The sequence below is a fragment of the Somniosus microcephalus genome, chromosome 12, assembly GCF_052327205.1.
Source record: "Somniosus microcephalus isolate GS21.2 chromosome 12, FLI_Smic_1.0, whole genome shotgun sequence".
In the NCBI taxonomy this organism is placed as follows: domain Eukaryota; kingdom Metazoa; phylum Chordata; class Chondrichthyes; order Squaliformes; family Somniosidae; genus Somniosus; species Somniosus microcephalus.
Window position 1 is genome coordinate 160,746,222 of NC_140998.1, and position 20,864 is coordinate 160,767,085.

Sequence of the window (20,864 nt, forward strand, 5' to 3'; positions counted from 1 at the left end):
TATGGGCAAACATGCTCCAATCAGTGCGTTCGAAGCAATCCTGAAGCTCTGAGACTGCCCCCTCTGGCCATACTTTCACTGATCTTACTGATGTTTTCACTCTTTTGATGAGCGGTTTGTATGCCAGGGCTAGAAACAAGGAGAGGTGGTCAGACTTCCCAAGGTGGGGGCAAGGAATGGCCTTATAAGCATCTACAATGCTCGTGTAGACTTGATCCAGTGTGTTCTCCCCTCTTGTGGGGCAGGAAACATTCTGGTGGAATTTCGGGAGTACAGATTTTAGGTTTATGTGATTGAAGTCCCCCGCGACGATAAAGGCTCCATCTGGGTGCGCAGTTTGTTGTTCGCTGATGGCCCTGTAGAGGTCCTTCAGTGCTAGTTTGGCATTAGCATGTGGTGGGATGTAGACCGCAGTGATGGTAACAGCTGTGAATTCCCGAGGCAGGTAGAAGGGTCTGCACCTTACCATGAGGAATTCCAAATCAGCAGAACAGGATCTATCGATTATGTCCGTGTTAGTGCACCAGGCATTGTTAGTGTAAATGCACAAACCGCCTCCCTTGCTCTTACCGGAGTCTGCAGTTCTGTCGGCGCGGAAGACCGTGCGTCCTTCTAGCTGGATGGTGGTGTCAGGGATGCCGTTGTTCAACCAGGTCTCTGTGAAGATCATGGCGCAGCATTCCTTTGTCCTTTTCTGTGAGGAGAGATCAAGTTTGATCTCATCCGTTTTATTTTCCAGTGACCTAACATTGGCCAGGAAAATACTTGGGAGGGAGGGTTTGTGTGGGGCCCTCTTTAACCTGTTGTGGATTCCGGTCCTCTTGCCCCACTTCTGTTTGCGCTCTCTGCGCGGTCTGCGCCGACTTCCGGCTGGGGGAGGACGCCACGCTGGTCCCGGGGATCGAGCGATGTCGGGAGGCAGATCAACAGCGTCGAGTGTGAGCCGCACGCAATCGACCCCGATATCGAGGAGCGTCTGCCGGCTGTACAGCAGGTCCGCCCTCAATTCCCGCGTGAGCAGAGTCAAGAAGAGATACAGGAAGAAGGTAAAAACGCACAGTCTCGGGAGAGACAAAGCCGCTGCGTCCATGCGCGCCGCCATTACCAACCTCGGACTGTCCCAGCGCACTCCCGGCACTCCGAGTATTCTCCTGGCGAATGTGCAGTCACTGGACAATAATGTATTTAATGTATTTAATATTGTATTTTAATATATCGTACTGTTAGTTTTTAGTGTTCTACTGTTTAGTATTTAGCACTCTAGTTTTAGTATTAGTAATTTAGTTGTTTTTTAAAAAATATTCCACTGTTTAACCGCCCTGTATGGCTGCTGTTTTATGAGCTCCTCCCCAACTGGTATTTTAATAATGTATTTAATGTTGTATTTTAATATATCGTACTGTTAGTTTTTTAGTATTCTACTGTTTAGTATTTAGCATTCTAGTTTTAGTATTAGTAGTTTAGTTGTTTTTTTTTAAATATTCAACTGTTTAACCGACCTGTGTGGCTCATGAGGGTAGCCACTGTTTTACGAGCTCGTCCACAACTTTCCACTTTATTTATTATTTTATTGTTATTATTAAACAATTTTGTAAGTACTGTTTCTTCGCTTATCCGCTACGACCGTCAATCACTTCTGGACATAAGATCGTCCGGAGATATAGGACCTACCCCCGATTTTTCGAACTGGGATTCTGCTGCTACTACCATCTACCCTCCCACCTGCTTACCTGACTTCATTCCTGTGATCAGGAAGCGACGACGGCGCAAGCGGGGCAGACGAGCAGGTGCATTAGTGAAGCTGAAGCGACGTGAACACCACCCCCCCTTCCGAGTATTCTCCTGGCGAATGTGCAGTCACTGGACAATAAGCTGGACGAACTCAGGGGGAGGCTCACCTTCCAGCGAGACATTAAGAACTGCAACTGTTGAGTCTGTGCTTTCAAATGTAGTTATGCTGAATAACTGGACACAGACTACAGAAATACTTAAACAGGTCTTTAGTAACTGAGGGTCAGGGCTGAACTGGAATACACTTTGCTCCACAGGGTTTATATACCGGTGTGGTCACCACCGGTACTACAATGTACAGGAGCCATCAAAAAGTAGTCCATCACCTTAAGGTATCCTCTTAAGGTGGTACAGGTTACATACACTATAATTCCTCCCCTTTTAGCTTAACAGTGTACACCCCAATTTAAACATTACATGGATAACATATATACAACTTTCACACAAAACTGTTCAAAGATTCAGTCTCTGAGGAGGCCTCCTGATCCGGGCCGGATAACGCCTTTCAGGGGTCTCTGGTTCTCGTTGCTGGGGTGACTCATCCATTTGATCTCCTATGGATTGAAAATCATCATGTACGTTCGAGTCTGAGGTAGATGCTACAGGCTCAATAACTTCTTCAACTGGTGTCTCTGCCGTAGACATGGGGTCGACCCTTGTTCTCGATTCCACAAGTTGGTCAGCATGGCGTCGTATTACGTTCTCTCCAACATCTACCGTGTACATCAAGGGTCCTTGTCGGGCACGAATTGTTCCGGATTGCCATTTATCATTCCTATAGTCCCTGGCCAACACTGGTTGTCCTATTTCGAAACTCCGAGTGGCCTTGTTATTTACGTGCTGGAATTGCTTGTTTTCGACTTCCCTACACACATTGGGTTTTAACAAATCCAACCAGGACCGCAACCTCCTGTTATAGAACATTATGGCAGGGCTTTGATTTGTCACTGCATGCGTGGCGTTTCGATATGCCATCAGGAAATTGTCCACCTTGTGTTGTAGTGGAATATGGTCTTCGCTCATGGCCTTTATCGCCTTTTTGAACGTTTGTACAAATCTCTCGGCCAACCCATTGGTAGCCGAATGATATGGGGCAGATGTATAGTGTTTCACCCCATTCTTTTTCATGAATTTCTCGAATTCTTCTGACACGAACTGTGGTCCGTTGTCTGAACATATTTGTTCCGGCAACCCATTCCTTGCAAATATGGTTCTTAGAACTGCGATCGTCTTTTCAGAGGTAGTGGTCGACATCTTAATCACTTCTGGCCATTTAGAATGTGCGTCTACCGCTATCAAAAACATGGAATCCATGAATGGACCTGTAAAGTCGATATGCACACGTTGCCATGGGGTTGAAGGCCATTCCCACGGATGCAGCGGTGCAATTGGAGGTGCGTTTTGAACTTTTTGACACCCTGAGCAGCTTTTAGTCAGATCCTCTATTTGTTTGTCGATACCTGGCCACCACACATAAGACCTAGCAAGGCTTTTCATCTTGACTCCCCCCAGATGACCTTCATGCAGTTCCTTCAGAACTCTCTCCCTTAATTTAGGAGGAATAATCACCCTTGTTCCATACATCAATGTTCCTTGACAGACGGACAGCTGTTCTCGTCTGGCTGAGAATGCCGGTAACAGTGGGTCGCCATGTGCTGGCCATCCCTTCACTGTCAAATTGTAGACCTGAGACAGTGTCGGGTCGTTTCAGGTCTCTCTCTCAATACTCGCATTGGTGACTGGTAAGCATTCGATGATGGTCGAGTGAAATATCTCGACAGGGTCAACTGCCGGTGCCTCTTCCGCTGTAGGTAGTGGCAGGCACGACAGCCCATCAGCATTACCATGTTGCTTTGTACCTTTGAATTCGATACCATATTGATGTGCCCCTAGGAAAAGGGACCATCTCTGAAGCCTCTGCGCCGTCATAACCGGAACACCCTTCTTAGGGTTAAAAATGGAAACCAACAGCTGGTGATCTGTCAGCAGCGTAAACTTTTGGCCTTGCAGGTAATGGTTAAATTTCTTAACTCCCCACACGAGGCTGAGAGCCTCCCTATCTATCTGAGCATAGTTGCGCTCTGCGGAGGTCAATGATCTGGATGCGAACGTGACTGGCCTTTCCAAGCCATTTGGCAACTTATGTGAGAGCACTGCCCCGATACCATATGGAGAAGCATCACAAGCTAAGCGAATAGGCAGCGTTGGGTTAAAGTGAGCCAACACTTCCTTAGAGGTGATCAGTGCCTTGCTTTTTTGAAAAGCCCGCTTACAATCCTCGCTCCACTTCCATGGTACTCCCATTTGCAAAAGAGTGTTCAGCGGGTGTAACACCGTGGATAAATTTGGAAGAAACTTGTGGTAATAGTTAACCAACCCAAGGAACGACCTCAACTGGGATACATTTTCCGGAGCGGGAGCTTTCACAACAGCTTCGATCTTGTCAGGTGACTTATGGAGCCCCTCCTGGTCAATGACGTAGCCGCAGTACGAGATTCGCTTTTGAAAGAACTCACATTTCTGGCGATTAACTCTGAGTCCATATTCTTTCAATCTGGTGAGCACCTGCTCCAAATTTGCGAGGTGCTCCTTATCATCATCTCCTGTAATCAGAATGTCGTCCAGGTAGCATTGTGTGCCTGGAATTCCCTGCAATACCTGCTCCATGGCCCTTTGCCAAATCGCTGGAGCCGATGCCACTCCAAAAACCAGTCTATTATACCGATATAAGCCCTTATGTGTGTTGATCGTGAGATACTGGCTTGACGCTTCATCAACTTCCATCTGTAGGTACACCTGCGCCAGGTCTATCTTGGTGAAGTGTTTCCCGCCAGACAGCGAAGCGAAGATATCTTCAATCCGCGGAAGCGGATATTGCACCGTGTGAAGAACCAGATTAACAGTGATCTTGAAATCGCCACAGATGCGAACCTTCCCAGGTTCCCCCGGCTTGTTGCTCAACGAACGCTTCATGACGGGAACAATGGGTGTGGCCCATTCACTCCAGTCCACCTTTGACAGTACTCCTGAACGTTCTAGCCCTTCCAGCTCTGCTTCCACAGCAGGTCGTATCGCATAAGGTCTGGCTTTGAAAAATTTTGGGTTTGCATGTTCTTCAACCTTGATGTTTGCCGTAATTCCTTTCAGTGTTCCCAGTCCCTGTTGGAACACCTCCTTAACATCGTCCAATATTTTGGACAGTCGTTTAGGTTTGACGTCGTCCTCTTTACAGGAATCTACAGTTAGTGCTTGTATGGAATGCCAGTCCACATTTATTCTCCGGATCCATTCCCGTCCCAGTAGTGGCGGACCTCCCTCAGGTAACACATACAAGTCCATTTCCTGACTTTCTTTACCATTGTAGACCACATTTACCTTTATCTTTCCGATGGGGTATACTCTTTGCCCCGTGTATGTTTTCAATACAATCTCCGTATCCCTCAGGGGAATGTGTGAGAATAACCTTTTGTAATCTTGCTTATTCATGACCGTCAATGCCGATCCAGTGTCCAATTCCATCTTCACTTGGACTCCTGCTATCCGAAGCATGACCCAGATAGTTTGGTGGTCTGCTGTGTTACCCACATTATGTATTTTTAGACAACCCAGTTCCTTACTGCTGGAGTCTGAATCCGTCTTCTGTTCATCCGAACTGTTCTCTGTCACCTTGTGTACTTTTTTGTACTTCTCCTGCGGCGACTTTTTGCTGCTGGTCTTCTTTCCTGACCGGCATACTCTCGCTATGTGACCAAGTTTGCCACATTGCCTGCATTCTTTATCTTTGAACCAGCACTGGTTCTGGTCATGCGTTGTCCTTCCGCAACGATAGCACTTTACTGCGCCCAATGCCATTTCATTGGTGCTGAATTCCAATGGCCTTTGCTGCATTTCTGCAGTGCCTCGTGCTGCTGCCTCGTGCGATGCTGCAATGCTGAAAGCTTTGTCCAGCGTAAGATCCTTTTCCTCTAGCAGTCGCTTCTGGGTTCCTTCCCTTAGGAGCCCACACACAAACTTATCTCTCAGTGCGTCTGCTAGTCCTGTACCGAACTGACAGTACTTTGATAACTTGCGCAGTTCGATTAAGAATTCAGCGTTGCTTTCCTCTTTAAGTTGAATTATTTTGTAGAATTTAAATCGTTCCGCTATCAGCAGCGGCGTGGGGTTTAAATGCTCTTGCAGGATAGTAACAATATCCGCAAAACTCTTTCCTACCGGTTTATCTGGTGTTACAAGGTTCCTTAATAACCCGTACATCTTCGCACCCATCGAGTTTAATAGGGTTAGTGCTTTCTTATCCACCGGTACCTCATTCGCTGTACAGTAAACTTCAACGCGTTCCACATAAGTGGCCCAATCTTCCACATCGCTATCAAAAGCAGTGATGTTACCCGTTTTTGGCATCCTTGTTGAGTTTCCTTTCCTTCGGATTATAATTATTATTTTATTTTATTTTTCAAAATGGCGGCTTCCCGCGCTTGGCGGCTTTTCCCGCACTTGTCTTCTTCCCCCGCCGACTAAAAATGGCGATTACTGCGCTGTTGCCGTTCTCGCCTCCCAGCGGTCCTTTATTTTCCCCGACGCTGCTGCTCTTGTTCCCCGCCGCTCCCGCGGTCCTTGTGGACATAAACGCTTTTCTGGCTGCTGCGCGTCTCTGCCCCAATTGCAGTCCGGCCCCTGACACCGGCTGCGGTCGTGTTCTCCGCCCTTTTCATCGTTTCCCTCCCCTTCTCTTACTGACAACTCGGCCGACTTCCCCCCCGTGCCGCTCGATCGGGCTTACCCGCCGCTGTCATCGAAGGGATGTTCACTGATGTAAGACTTCGTGGCCAGAACCCAACCCGGGTTCCCGATTGCCTCCCGTGCTATGCAGTGCCCAGCAGGATGTTGAGGGTGGATGTCCTTGTTCGACGCCCATTTCAGAGGCGAAGCTTCCTTTGATGCAACTGCCGCTAGGTAAGATCAGACTCGTCGCCACTGTTGAGTCTGTGCTTTCAAATGTAGTTATGCTGAATAACTGGACACAGACTACAGAAATACTTAAACAGGTCTTTAGTAACTGAGGGTCAGGGCTGAACTGGAATACACTTTGCTCCACAGGGTTTATATACCGGTGTGGTCACCACCGGTACTACAATGTACAGGAGCCATCAAAAAGTAGTCCATCACCTTAAGGTATCCTCTTAAGGTGGTACAGGTTACATACACTACAGCAACGTTTTGATTTTCACTGAGACTTGGCTTGATCCATCGATACCGGCTTCGGCCATTCAACCAGAGGGATTCAACATTCACTGGCTAGACCGAACAAAGGACTCGGGGAAGAATAGAGGAGGTGTATGCTTTATGATCAACAATTTTTGGTGTTCCGACGTGGAACGACTTACATCTTCTTGTTCACCCGACCTTGAACACCTGATGATCAAATGCCGACCCTTCTACCTCCCGAGAGAGTTCTCATCCGTGATCATTACAGCGGTGTATATTCCACCACAGGCCGACGCAAATAGGGCACTGAACGAGCTGAATGGGACCATTAGCAGGCTTGAAACTTCCCATCCAGAGGCTGCATTCATCGTGGCTGGCGATTTCAACAAAGCCAATCTGAAGAAAGTACTGCCTAAATACCATCAGCATATCACCTGCCCAACGCGAGCCAAGAACACACTAGATCACATTTACACTCCATTCCGGGATGGATACAAGGCCCTCCCCCGCCCTCCCTTCGGCAAATCAGATCACGACTCCATCCTGCTGCTACCCACCTATAGGCAGAAACTGAAACAGGAAAAGCCTGTGATGAGATCTCTACAACGGTGGTCGGGTCAATCAGACGCTATGTTACAAGACTGTTTTGATTCCACTGACTGGGATATGTTCCGGAATGCCTCGGACAATGACATCAACACATATACAGATTCAGTCATTAGTTTCATAAACAAGTGCATAGATGACGTTGTTCCGAGGATTGTTGTACAAACAATTCCCAACCAGAACCCATGGGTAAATGGCAATATCCGTGCTATGCTAAAAGCGCAGTCCATCGCATTCAACTCTGGGGACATAGATGAGTAGAAGAAATCAAAGTACGAGCTAAGAAAAACCATCAAAAATGCAAAAAAGCAATACACTGTAGGAGTCTCTGCACTCCTAGCAAAGAATCTATAAACTCACTAGTAGTTAACAAACTGAGTTTAATGTACTAAAACTTTACAAAACAAGAAAATGCAGGAGGAGCTCTAAACAGGTCTATTCACTATCACTCCACACGAGGACTGGCTGGAAACGCCCTCTACCTCTGATGCCATCACGTCATCACGTTTCCCGCCGTTGGGATGTCACATGACCCACGTGATGACGTCATCGCGTCGGATCGCGATTTTGTCGATCTAGCTCTGTTTAACCAGAGCCAACATTAAAAGGTAATAAACATGATTAAAGGCAATTGTACAAGTCACTGTGAGAGTCTCTTAGTGGCTTTGCCACAACACGGATAAAGTGGAGTCACATTATCATAGCTCAGATTCGCGAAGGATGTGGAGTGGACTACAATCTATTACGGACTACAAAGGGAAACCCAGCTGTGTCATGCCCAGCAATGCCTCTCTCCCGGACGAGCTTAACACTTTTTATGCCCGGTTTGAGGCCAACAACAACTGGCCTGTTACAAGGGCGCCCGCGGCTCAGGACGACCGGGTCTTCTCAATCTCCGGGGCTGACATGAGCAAGACTTTTAAGAGAGTGAACACCCACAAAGCACCCGGTCCAGATGGAATCCCTGGGCGTGTCATTAGAGCATGCGCTGACCAGCTGGCAGCCGTGTTTACGGATATATTCAACCGTTCACTGTACCAGTCTGTAGTCCCCACCTGCTTCAAGATGACATCGGTTATTCCAGTCCCCAAAAAAACAAAAGTAACCTGTTTAAACGACTACCGCCCCATAGCACTCACTTCTGTCATCATGAAGTGCTTTGAGAGGCTGGTCAAAACCCACATCAACTCCTTACTAACTGACACACTGGACCCACTCCAATTTGCTTACCACCCAAAAAGATCTAGGGATGATGCCATCGCCACTGTACTGCACACTGCCTTATCACAGCTGGATAAGAGGAACACCTATGTGAGAATGTTGTTCATTGATTATAGTTCAGCATTCAATACCATTATCCCCTCCAAGCTTGTCAACAAGCTCAGTGAGCTAGGACTTAACACCTCCCTATGCAACTGGATCCTGGACTTCCTGACGGGCAGACCCCAGGTGGTGAAAATAGGCAGTAACACCTCCTCAACACTGATCCTGAACACGGGAGCTCCCCAGGGTTGTATGCTCAGCCCCCTTCTGTACTCGCTGTTTACTCACGATTGCGTGGCCACGCACAACTCCAACTCCATCATCAAGTTTGCTGATGACACGACCGTTGTAGGCCTGATCACAGATGGTGACGAGACAGGCTACAGGGAGGAGGTAAGAGCTCTGGCAGAATGGTGCAAGTACAACAGCCTCTCCCTCAACATCAGCAAAACAAAGGAGATGATCGTGGACTACAGGAAGCGGCAGGGGGAGGGACACACCCCAATCTACATTGAAGGGGCTGAGGTGGAGAGGGTCAGCAGCTTCAAATTCCTGGGTGTATTCATTACAGAGGACTTAACGTGGTCACATCACATCGACGTCGTAATGAAGTAGGCATGCCAATGCCTGTTCTTCCTCAGGAGACTGAAGAAATTTGGAATGGCCCCCCAGATTCTCACCAACTTCTACCGGTGCACCATCGAGAGTATCCTGTCCGGCTGCATCACTACCTGGTATGGCAACTGCACCGCCACAGACCGCAAGGCTCTACAGATGGTGGTGAAAGCTGCACAACATACTATAGGAATTAAATTACCTGCTGTCCAGGATATCTACCCCGAGAGGTGCCGGGGGAAGGCTCTGAGAATCATTAAAGATGCGAGCAACCCCAGCCACAACCTCTTTGCCCTGCTCCCGTCCGGTAAGAGATACCGAAGCATACGGTCTCGTACCAGCAGGTTTCTAAACAGCTTCTACCCCCAGGCCATAAGACTCATGAACGTATACTTTATTATTATTTATTACTGTTGTTTTATTTATTATTACTGTATTTCTATTGGTATTTTATCATTGTTATGCCATATTTATTCCAATGTTGGGAGGACTCGTAAAAATCAACATTTCATTGTGCAGTACACACGCCTGCTGCATATATGACAAATAAAATTGAATTGAATTGAATTGAATTGGTATGTCCTGTCCACAAAAGCAGGACAAAACCAATCTGGCCAATTACCGCCCCATCAGCCTACTCTCAATCATCAGCAAAGTGATGGAAGGTGTCATCAACAGTGCTATCAAGTGGCACTTACTCACCGATGCACAGTTTGGGTTCCGCCAGGACCACTCAGCTCCAGACCTCCTTACAGCCTTGGTCCAAACATGGGCAAAGGAGCTGAATTCCAGAGCTGAAGTGAGAGTGACTGCCCTTGACATCAAGGCACCATTTGACTGAGTATGATACCAAGGAGCCCTAGTAAAACTGAAGTCAATGGGAATCAGGGGAAAACTCTCCACTGGCTGGAGTCATACCTACCACAAAGGAAGACGGTTGTGTTTGTTGGAGGCCAATCATCTCAGCCCCTAGACATCGCTGTAGGAGTTCCTCAGGGCAATGTCCTCGGCCCAACTATCATAGAAAACATTGAAGATAGGAGCAGGAGTAGGCCATTCGGCCCCTCGAGCCTGCTCCGCCATTCAATGAGATCATGGCTGATCATCCAAATTCAGTACCCTGTCCCTGCCTTCTCTCCATATCCCTTGATCCCTTTAGCCTTAAGAAATATATCCAACTCCTTCTTGAATACATTTAATGAATTGGCCTCGACTGCCTTCTTTGGCAGAGAATTCCACAGGTTCACCACTCTCTGGGTGAAAAAATTCCTCCTCATCTCTGTCCTAAATGGCTTACCTCTTATTCTTAGACTGTGACCCCTGGTTCTGGACTCCCCGACTATCCCTGTCTAGTCCTATCATCAGCCCGCATGCAGGAAGGCCTAGATAAAATCTAGACTTGAGCTGATAAGTGGCAAATACCATTTACATCACACAAGTGCCAGGCAATGACCATCTCCAACATGAGAGAGCATAACCACCTCGATATTCAATGACATTATCACTGAATCCATCACCATCAACATCCTGGAAGTCACCATTGACCAGAAATCAACTGGACCAGCCACATAAATGCTGTGGCTATTGATCTGGTCAGAGGCTGAGTATGTCGCGGCAAGTGGCTGACCTCTTGATTCCCCAAATATGCTGTACAAATGCAAGTGCTTTCCTTTAACTCCTGTACGCCTCTTGAAAAAATGCCATGGGTTCTTTTACATGCACCTGAGAGGGCAGACGGGGGCTCGGTTTCTCATCTCATCTGAAAGATGGCACCTCCAGCACCGCAGCACTCCCTCAGTACTGCACAGCAGTAAAAGCTTTGATTTTGGGCACAAGTTCTAAAGAGGGGGTTGTAGGCACAACTTTCTGACTGAGAGATGAGAGTGTTACAACTGAGCCAAGGCAGACACCTCATATAACAACAATCACCACAATAACTGCATTGATATAGCACCTTAACATGGAAAAACATCCCAAGTTGCTTTACAGAGGAGTAATCAGGAAAAAACTGAACCTGAGTTAAAGAAGGAGAAATTCAGAGGAGTGATTAAAAGCTTGGTCAAAGAGGTAGATTTTCAGGAAGGTGTAAAAGAGGAGAGGGAGGTAGAGAGGCGGAAGGGTTAAGGGAAGGAATTCCAGAGTGTGGGGAATGGTGACTGAAGGCTCGGCCACCAATGGTGGTTCAAAGGGAGAGGGTTGCAGAAAAGACCAGAGTCAGAAAAAAGGCCAATTCTGGGGTGGGCTGGGAGGGTTGTATGAGAGCACAGAGATAGGGACTGGTGAATCTGCAAAGGGATTTAAACATGGGGGATGGTCATTTTCAATTTGAGCCATCGGAGCACCAGAGGCCAATGTAGGTCAACAGGGACAGGGGTGATAGGTGCCTGGGACTTGGTGCGGCTTAGGATGCGGGCTGCAGAGTTTTGGATGAGCTGATGTTTGTAGAATGTGGAGGATGGGAGGCCGACTGGAGGAGCATTGGAATAACTGAGTCTGGAAGTGACAAAGGCATGGACCCTCTTTAAAGCCCATCTCTTCGGCCATCTTCTTTATGTCTGTGTGAGACACCTTGGGACAGTGTTCTGTTATGGGTGGTGTATAAATGCAAGCTGTTGTTCCAACACACGGGTGTCCACAGGTACCACCATCTACAATGTATAGGCCTTTATGATTACTGAGCTCAATACACAATGAGGTTATGAGAAGTTTATATTTTAATACCTAAGCTCCTCGATTTGCAAAGTACAGAAAATAAGGAGTTTAAAAAAAAACTCTTTCTTTGTCAAATACACGAGGCAAATGCACTAAAAACTGTCTAAAAGTTACTGACATTTAATATTGAATTGAAAGGCCACGGCCCATAGAAACTTCAATACCATAGATGAAACTACCTATTTTTGATGGATCAATAATACTCCTCTAACAGGGTCACATTCAACTATATTTTCAATGGAATGTATCCTTTGAGACAGTGTAAGCTCCAGTTAATTATATTTTATTCCATGATAAGCAGGTGAGTTTTCACATGATTGTCTCCACTTGTTTGTTCAATGAACTGTAATTAATATTAATAATGATGTAACTGAATGATCTCACTGGAGATTTCCCTCCTGTATAAATACAAGGCCCCTCTCGATGTATCGTGTAATCCAGCAGAGCTGTTGCCTCCGGCTCCAAGAGAAAACTAGCAAGAGACTGAAAAACAGATTGTAAAAGCTTCTAAAGGTACGTAGAAAGGAATAGATTAGTGAAAGTAAATGTGTTTCCCTTACAGAGACAGGAGAAATTATAATGGGGAATACGGAAATGGAAGAGACATTAAACAAATATTTTTTACCTGTCTTCACGGTAGAAGGTACAGAAAACATTCTGGAAATAGTGGGGAACCAAGGGTCTAGGGTGAATGAGGAATTTAAAGAAATTAGTATTAGCAAAGAAATAGTACTGGAGGAGTTATTGGGACTAAAAGCCAACAAATCCCCAGGACCTGATGGCCTACATCCTAGGGTTTTAAAAGAGGTGGCTACAGAGATAGTGGATGCATTGGTTTTGATCTTCCAGCATTCCCTAGATTTTAGAATGGTCCCCGCTGATTGGAAGGTAGCAAATGTAACCCCATTATTCAAGAAAGGAGGGAGAGAGGAAACAGGGAACTGTAGGCCATTTAGCCTGACATCGGTAGTAGGGAAAATGCCAGAATCTATTATTAGGGATGTTGGAACAGGGCACTTGGAAAATCATAATATGATTGGGCAGAGATGACACAGACTTATGAAAGGCAAATCGTTTTTCACAAATCTGTTATTTTGAGGTTGTAAGTAGCAGGGTAGATAGGAGGGCAAGCAGTGGATGTGGTGTATTTGGATTTTCTAAAAGCTTTCGATAAGGTGCCACACAAGAGGTTATTACACAAAATTAGTGCTCATGCGATTGGGGTTAATATATTAGCATGGATTTAGGATTGGTTAATGGACAGAAAACAGAGAGTAGGGATAAAGGTGTCATTTTTGTGTTGGCAGGCTATAATTAGTGGGGTGTCGCAAGGACCAGTGCTTGGGCCTCAGCTATTTACAATCTATATCAATGACTTAGATGAGGGGACTGAGTGTAATGTATTCAAGTTTGCTGACGATACAAAGTTAAGTGAAAAAGGAAGCTGTGAGGGGGATGCAAAGAGGCTGCAAAAGGATATAGACAGGTTAAGTGAGCGGGCAAGTGACAGATGGAATATTATGTGGTGATGTGTGAAGTTAGCCACTTTGGTAGGAAAAATAGAAGAGCAGAATATTTTTTAAAGGCTGAAAGACTGGGAAATGTTGTCATTCAGAGGAACCTGGGTGTCCTTGTACACGAAACACGGAAAGTTAACTCAAAGGTAAAGCAAACAATTAGGAAAGTAAATGGTAAGTCAGCCTTTATACAAAAGGATTGAATTATAAGAGTAAATAAGTCTTACTGTAATTATTTAGGGCCTTGGTGAGACCACACCTGGAGTACTGTGTACAGTTTTGGTCTCCTTACCTAAGGGAGGATATACTTGCCATAGAGGGAGTGCACTGAAGTATCACTAGATTGATTCCTGAGAGAAGGGGATTGTCCTATGAGGAGAGATTGAGCAGACTAGGCCTATATTCCCTAAAATTTAGAAGAATGAGAGGTGATCTCATTGAAATATATAAAATTCTTAAGGGCTTGACAGAATAGATGCTGGGTGGATGTTTCACCTGGCTGGGGAGTCTAGAAATAGGGGTCATAGTCCTAGAATAAGGGGTCGGCCATTTAGGATTGAGATGAGGAGAAATTTCTTCACTTAAAAGGTTGTGAATCTTTGGAATTCTCTACCCCAGAGGGCTGTGGATGCTCAGTCATTGAGTATATTCAAGGAGAGGTCGATAGAATTTTGGATACTAAGGGAATCAAGCAATATGGGGAAGTGCTGGAACATGGAGTTGAGGTGGAAAATTAGCCAAGATCTTATTGAATGTTGGAACAGATTTGCTGGGCCAAATGACCTACTCCTGCTCCTATTTCTTATGTTCTTAAGTTCATATTTAGAAACCATCAGGTCTCACAGAGAATGCGTGAGCCAACAATACTCCATCAGATCGAAGACATTTACTACCCTGTTCTTGCAGTTGTTGGAGTTCCTGGTAAGTCACATAACCATTTAATGTAAGCAAAGGACTTTTGACATATGTCACAATAGCAACTTGAAATGTTTGATAATGTCCTCTTGTGACTGAGCTCATGACTTGTTCCCATGTTACATGGTGTGTTGTGTCTTTTGCTCCCTTTGCTCAGTGTCACTGTTAATTCTGGATGAACAAGGAGATGCATCTACAGAGTGTGACACAATAAAAAATACTGTTGAGCCAAATCTATCTGGAGTGCCACATCTCACGGAGTGTGCCTTGAGTTAGATTTTTTCTCACACCCTTCATCTCAAATATAATTTTCACTGTAAATTGCTGGAAGTACGAGCTGGTAATGGGGTATCTGAGACCTCAGTGAATGACGCGACCAACAGTGTATCTCCTTAAAGAATGAGATTAATGGATTCTGAAAAACCAGAGGAATGATGGAGAAGGATGGTGACTTAGAGTCAAATAATGTATAGAAAGAGAAAGAAAGAGAGGAAATGAAAGACTGGATGAATAGAGAGAGAAAAAAGAGAGAGGAAAGATAAGACAAATATTTAAAATTGTAAAATTGAATTTTTTTATGTACGACCAGCAGGAATGAGACTCATCAGTTTAAATAGTTCTCATTCTGGGCCGGGGATGTTGATTGACATTTTATGAACAATTATCACATCGTTGAAAGGGTACTTACAGTGTAACGTATGAGCCCTGACTATCTGCAGTGAGTTTAATGGCAATTAATGCACAAATCCAACAAGTTCTTAAAAATAACGGGGAGGTTCAGGCGAGAGACTGCTTGTGTGAAGCAAACAGTGGAGCGGTGTAAATCAACCAGAAAATTATAGAGATTCGAAACATGGCATATCTCTCGCAGACTGTAAGGTGGGACAGCCAGCGGTAGAGGACCGCAGCCGGGAAATTCAGGAAAGATTATGTGACAGGAGTGGGGAAGGGGGGGCAGAATGGCAATTGGGTGGGAGGGAAAGATCACGGGGCAGAGGCAGCATGAGAGGTCAGACCAGCAATCCGGACAGAGAGAAAGATCACGGGGCAGAAGAAGGGAGTCGGACCCTCAATCGGGAGTGAGAGTAGGATCACGGGGAATAAGGAGCTGGGGTCAGACCAGATTTCGGGATGGGGGGAAAGATCACGGGGCAGATGGAGGAGGTCAGATCAGCAATCGGGAGGGAGGGGAAGATCACGGGGCAGAGGCGGGGTGGAGGGTCAGACAGGCAATCCATGGGGAAGGGATGGATCATGGGGCAGAAGGCTGGGGATCACGGGTTTGGAGGTTGGGGGCATCAGCCGATCACAACAATGAGGAGCGGCCACAATCAGCAGAGGCTTTTTTCCTGCGGAGCAGGGGAAGCACTCCTGCTCCTCCTGGCTCACAAGCAGTTCTACAAAAAGCACTTAACTGCTTGATCCGGCAGCTCCCGTCTCCATTGAGCTGCCGGTTTTCCCGTGTGCTGGGAAACACGGCCACCCAATGTTAAATTTAAATCAGGCTCCCAAGGGCACTGTGGGAGAGCGGGACACAGACACGGCATACAACGCAAAAATGACACTGAGTGCATCCACGGAAGCTTGGGGTCGCATTCTGTCATGGGGGTTAATATCGACCCCAATGTATATTACTGTACTTATTTGTTCAGCTCCAGGGATCAGACCTCCGGTGAGGAAACGGTATGACATTCCTCCTCTCCTGCTGTTTGAATGATTCTAACTATTTACATATATTGCTGTATTTATTACCAATCATATTCTAACATTATTTACAGTTACAGTTACTATTAATAAGGTCACTGGCAGATCTCATGTGGTATTGCTAGCACAGAGCCGGTCACTTTAGAAGAACAAGATTGTTACAAAAAGTTGTGTTATCGAAGGCACTCATTGAGCAGCTTTGGGGCAGTCCTGGCAATACTGGCAATGATGCCTGGGGAGATGCAGCAATGGGACAGGGTCTCAGGGTCCAGCAGTACTTTGAAGGAGCAGTGGGAAGGCTGTGGGGGTTGTCCTCTGAAACGGGAAACACTGCGGCAATTCTTGCGATCTATGATCCATGGGAGAGGGGTTCTGGGATCTGGGAAAATTTAGGAAGAGATCCCAGGTTCTGGGAGCATTGTGGGAGGTCACATCGCAAATTTCAGACAATCGGGCCTGAACACCCCCACCACGATCCTGCCTCTCAAAATCCTCCTCTGATCCATCCGCAGTCCCCTTTGAGCCCTCAGTCACCACCCTGCACCACAACTTTCCCTGCTGTGAGCTGGTTGCTGTCTGTACTTTCTGCCTTAAAGCAATCAGTGCCCTGGTACTTTGCTTGTGCTTTGATTGTTTATACAGCTTCTCAGTTTTAAATTAAAAACATCCTCAGAAACATTTTAAACTGAATTTTCAACCGTTACATTGAAGAGAAAGAAATTCGATCTTAATGAACAATCTTTGTTGAAAGTTTGAAAGAAAAGTAAAGAAACAGCAGTTTCTGTTAACAGCAGTTTGTGCAAAATGCAAGTGTGGTTTAACTGAGCACTTCATAACACGCAAGTTATTAATATTTTAAATTTGATCTGTCCTTGGAATAAAGCTTCAAAAATTCAATCTCCAGTTAGTTTGAAAGGGCTAGAAATTTGTTTTCCGCTGAAAAGGGGCGCTTGGATCACAATACACGATCAACCCATGCCCGTTAAAAGTATTGCAGGTAGCACTCTAATTTTGTGCTGCATGTTAATTAACATGATTGTGGCATTTAGCCCAGCGCTGAATGTGTTGCTGAGTGACTGAATGCTCAGTGGGGGGCACAAGTTCATGCGAGGCTGGCAACAATCAAATCGAGACTGCACTTCTTAAAGGCAGCCTGCATCACTTAAAGGAGAGGTGCATTCTGCCTTCAGCAGGCTGGGGGAGAGAGTTAGAGCAGCAAAACAAAAAGATGTCACAACATGGGAGAGAGCATGCTCCAAGGTTCTTTCATGCAGGTCTTGGTACAGGAGGTGAACACGAGGAGAGAGGTCCTGTTTCCCCAGGGGGCCAGGAGGCCCGCCAGGCAAATTCATAAAATCCAATGGGAACAGATAGCCGTTGTGGGGAATGGCAGTATTTTCGCCCCGAGCATGTGGGCGCAGTGCAGGAAGAAGTTTAATGACCTCACACGAGTGGTCAAGGTCAGTGAATTCTTCTTCTAATGTCATGTCCCACCATCTGCACCACTAGTCTCACACACTGCTCAATGCAACACCCCCACCTCACTCACCTACCAACAGTCTCTACCAAACATGACTCATACCACACATTCATGGCTTCACTTCACCCTCACACACTTACCACTGCTGCAAGCCTCACACCCACATTTCACAGCTTACACACACTGTCAGCTATTCAACCATGACACACATTTCACCCAAACACATTGCATCACACTCACTGACACACTTCCCTTTCTCTTGCAGGACCAGGTGGCTCATAATCAGTGCCAGCAGGACTGAATTGATGGGGGAGAAGCGCACCTGCATAACCTGAACCCGATGGTGGAGACGGTGCTGGCCATTATTGGAAGGAACATCGCTGAGACCGTGGCCAGTGGCAAGGCTGAAATAATACAAGATAACGGAATCCTCATAGGTAACCCTCCTTCTCACATCCCACTTCCCCCTCATCCCACAATCTCATCTGATTTACAAGCTGCACATGGTCTAAGCCGGCACCTCTTGCTTTCACCCCCTCCCCTCACCACAACCTGTGCCTTTCTCCTTTCAGATAGCCAAGAACTGACACATGCCCAGTCACTGGTGGAGGAGAATGAAACAGAAGAGCAGCAGGGCGCTGATGATGAAGATACAGCACCGTCGCTCGATTTCACACTCGCAGCCACCAGCTCAGATACTGACACTCCATGTAATTTAGAGGATAGGATAGAGGCAGTATCTGCATGTGGAGAGACACTGGGCAGGAGTGGCCTGTAGCCAGGGCAGAGGGAAAGGGCAGCGCAGGTGGCAGCTCCTCGTAGAGCAAGGTCGCACATGTGTTCTGCTGGCGAGGACTCAGGTGAGGGCTTCGATGGGGCAGCCGACAGAACAACGCTGATGGACATGCACAATGAAATGCTTGGTGCATTGGCTGGCCTGCCAGAAAGTCTTAGTGCAATGTCAAGGAGCATAGAGGAATGTGGCACCAACCTTGCACAGGGCTTTGTGCAGAGTTTGGAGCCCATGGTTTTCAGCATGGAAGTGATGGGCAGCTCCATTAGCGCACCTGTGGATACAACTATGATGCAGCATCTGATGGCTGATGTCTCAGCTTCCATTGCAACACAAGCAGAAGCCACCCAACATCTGGGTGCTGCAGTGGAAGCTCAGACTGCTCTCATGCAGGCTCAGTCAGCACTCATGCAGGCTTAGACTGCTCTCATGCAGGCTCAGTCAGCTCTCATGCAGGCTTAGAGTGCACTCATGCAAGCTCAGTCTGCTCTCATGCAGGCTTAGACTGCACTCATGCAGGCTCAGACTGCTCTCATGCAGGCTCAGACTATTCTCATACAGGCTCAGACTGCACTCATGCAGGCTCACCTTGCGGCCACGCCAGCTCAGACTGCTGCCATTGTAGCTGGGTTTACCAGTGTGGAAAGGGGTTTGCAGGGTGTCACAACAGTCCAGCAATTTGTCCTCCAACGGATTACTTGGATTACTGAGGCGCCGCCCAGGGGAGTGGCAGTGGCTCCTTGCAGCACGAACCTGCTGTCCTCTCTCAGGATGACAGCATTCGTCCTCCCACCACTGCCACACCGCCAGTGCCCTTGCTCTCTGGGACGTTAACCTGTAATTGTCTTACTTTATGTGATGTTAATCTGTAATCCCCTTCTTTTTTCTATTTATTCCAGTTAACTCAGTGTCCATTCTGATCCTGTCCCGAGGAAAGTGCGGTCTCTCTAAATGTATCACCCACTACCTGGTGGCCATGGCAGTGGCAGATCTGCTGGTCGTTTTCACTGACGTGATACTGTTTACAGTTATTCCTTTTCATTTCCCAGGTACTTACCTGGACACCACTCCTGCATCTTCTCTCGTACATTTCCTGCTTTCTGCAGCCACAGACATTTCTGTCTGGTTCACCGTCACTTTCACCTTTGATCGATTTGTTGCAATTTGTTGCCAGAAGCTGAAAACAAAATATTGCTCAGAGAAAACTGCAACTGTGGTTATAGCGACAGTGAGTGTGCTGTTCTGCTTAAAGGACATTCCTTGGTACTTTATATATGAACCTGAGTATATCATTGACAATATACCCTGGGTCTACATCTTAACACTGAGCTATTACACCAAAGCTGCCTGGGTCGCATTTGAATGCCTCAGTATTATTTTAAACCCTTTCCTTCCATTCGTTCTGATTTTACTGCTCAATGCTCTGACTGTCAGACACATTTTAGTGGCCAGCAGAGTCCGCAGGAGACTACTGGACCACAGCAGTAGTGAGAATCACAATGACCCAGAGATGGAGAACCGAAGGAAATCCATCATTTTACTCTTCACTATATCTGGCAGTTTTATACTGTTATGGTTGACAAATGTTCTATATTTCTTGTATTGGCGAATTACTAACATTTATGAATTCACAGGTCCCCATGATCCTGCATATATCACTGAACAATCTGGCTACATGCTGCAGCTTTTGAGCACGTGCACCAACACCTGTATTTATACAATGACCCAGACTAAATTCAGAGAGCAGTTGAAGAATGCAGTGAAATATCCATTCAGTGCAATTGTTAAATTAGTTAAATGATTAAAGCAGCTCACCTTGACCCAGCGCTTCCTTTCTAGCTTTGCTACTCAGTCTCCTCTTATTTACCATCCCTCTCCCTCTCCACGTGAACCTGCAACAGGAGCACTGACACCGTTTACAGTGCTTCTTTACCCTCCTATTTACTCTCCACACAATTCTGCATCAGGTCACTGCATCTATTTTGTTTCTCAAGCTGTCAGTGACCTCATCTCCTCTGGAGATCTTCCCCCTCGGCCTCCAACCTCATAGTCCCCCAACCCTGTACATCTGGCTTCTACCTCCTTCCCAAGATCCACAAACAGGTCAGCTCTGGTAGACCCATCATTTCAGCCTGTTCTTGCCCCACGGAACTTAATTCTTCCTATCACAACTCTCTTTTTTCTCCCCTTGTCCAGTATCTTCCGATCCACGACTCTTCTGACACCCTCCGTCAGTTTATCAGTTGACCATTTGCTTGTCATA

General features: G+C 46.4%; 1 protein-coding gene across 1 annotated transcript in view; it reads left to right on the top strand.

The window, feature by feature from the left end:
- LOC147109641 (putative G protein-coupled receptor 139) overlaps positions 1-20,402 on the top strand; it is a 30,961-nt gene extending 10,559 nt beyond the window's left edge. The window contains exons 2-3 of the mRNA XM_086002332.1: positions 14,525-14,630; positions 19,501-20,402. Of these exons, the coding sequence (XP_085858458.1) occupies positions 14,525-14,630; positions 19,501-20,402 (1,008 nt within the window). The remainder of the gene's footprint in view (positions 1-14,524; positions 14,631-19,500) is intronic.
- The last annotated feature ends 462 nt before the right edge of the window (positions 20,403-20,864 follow it).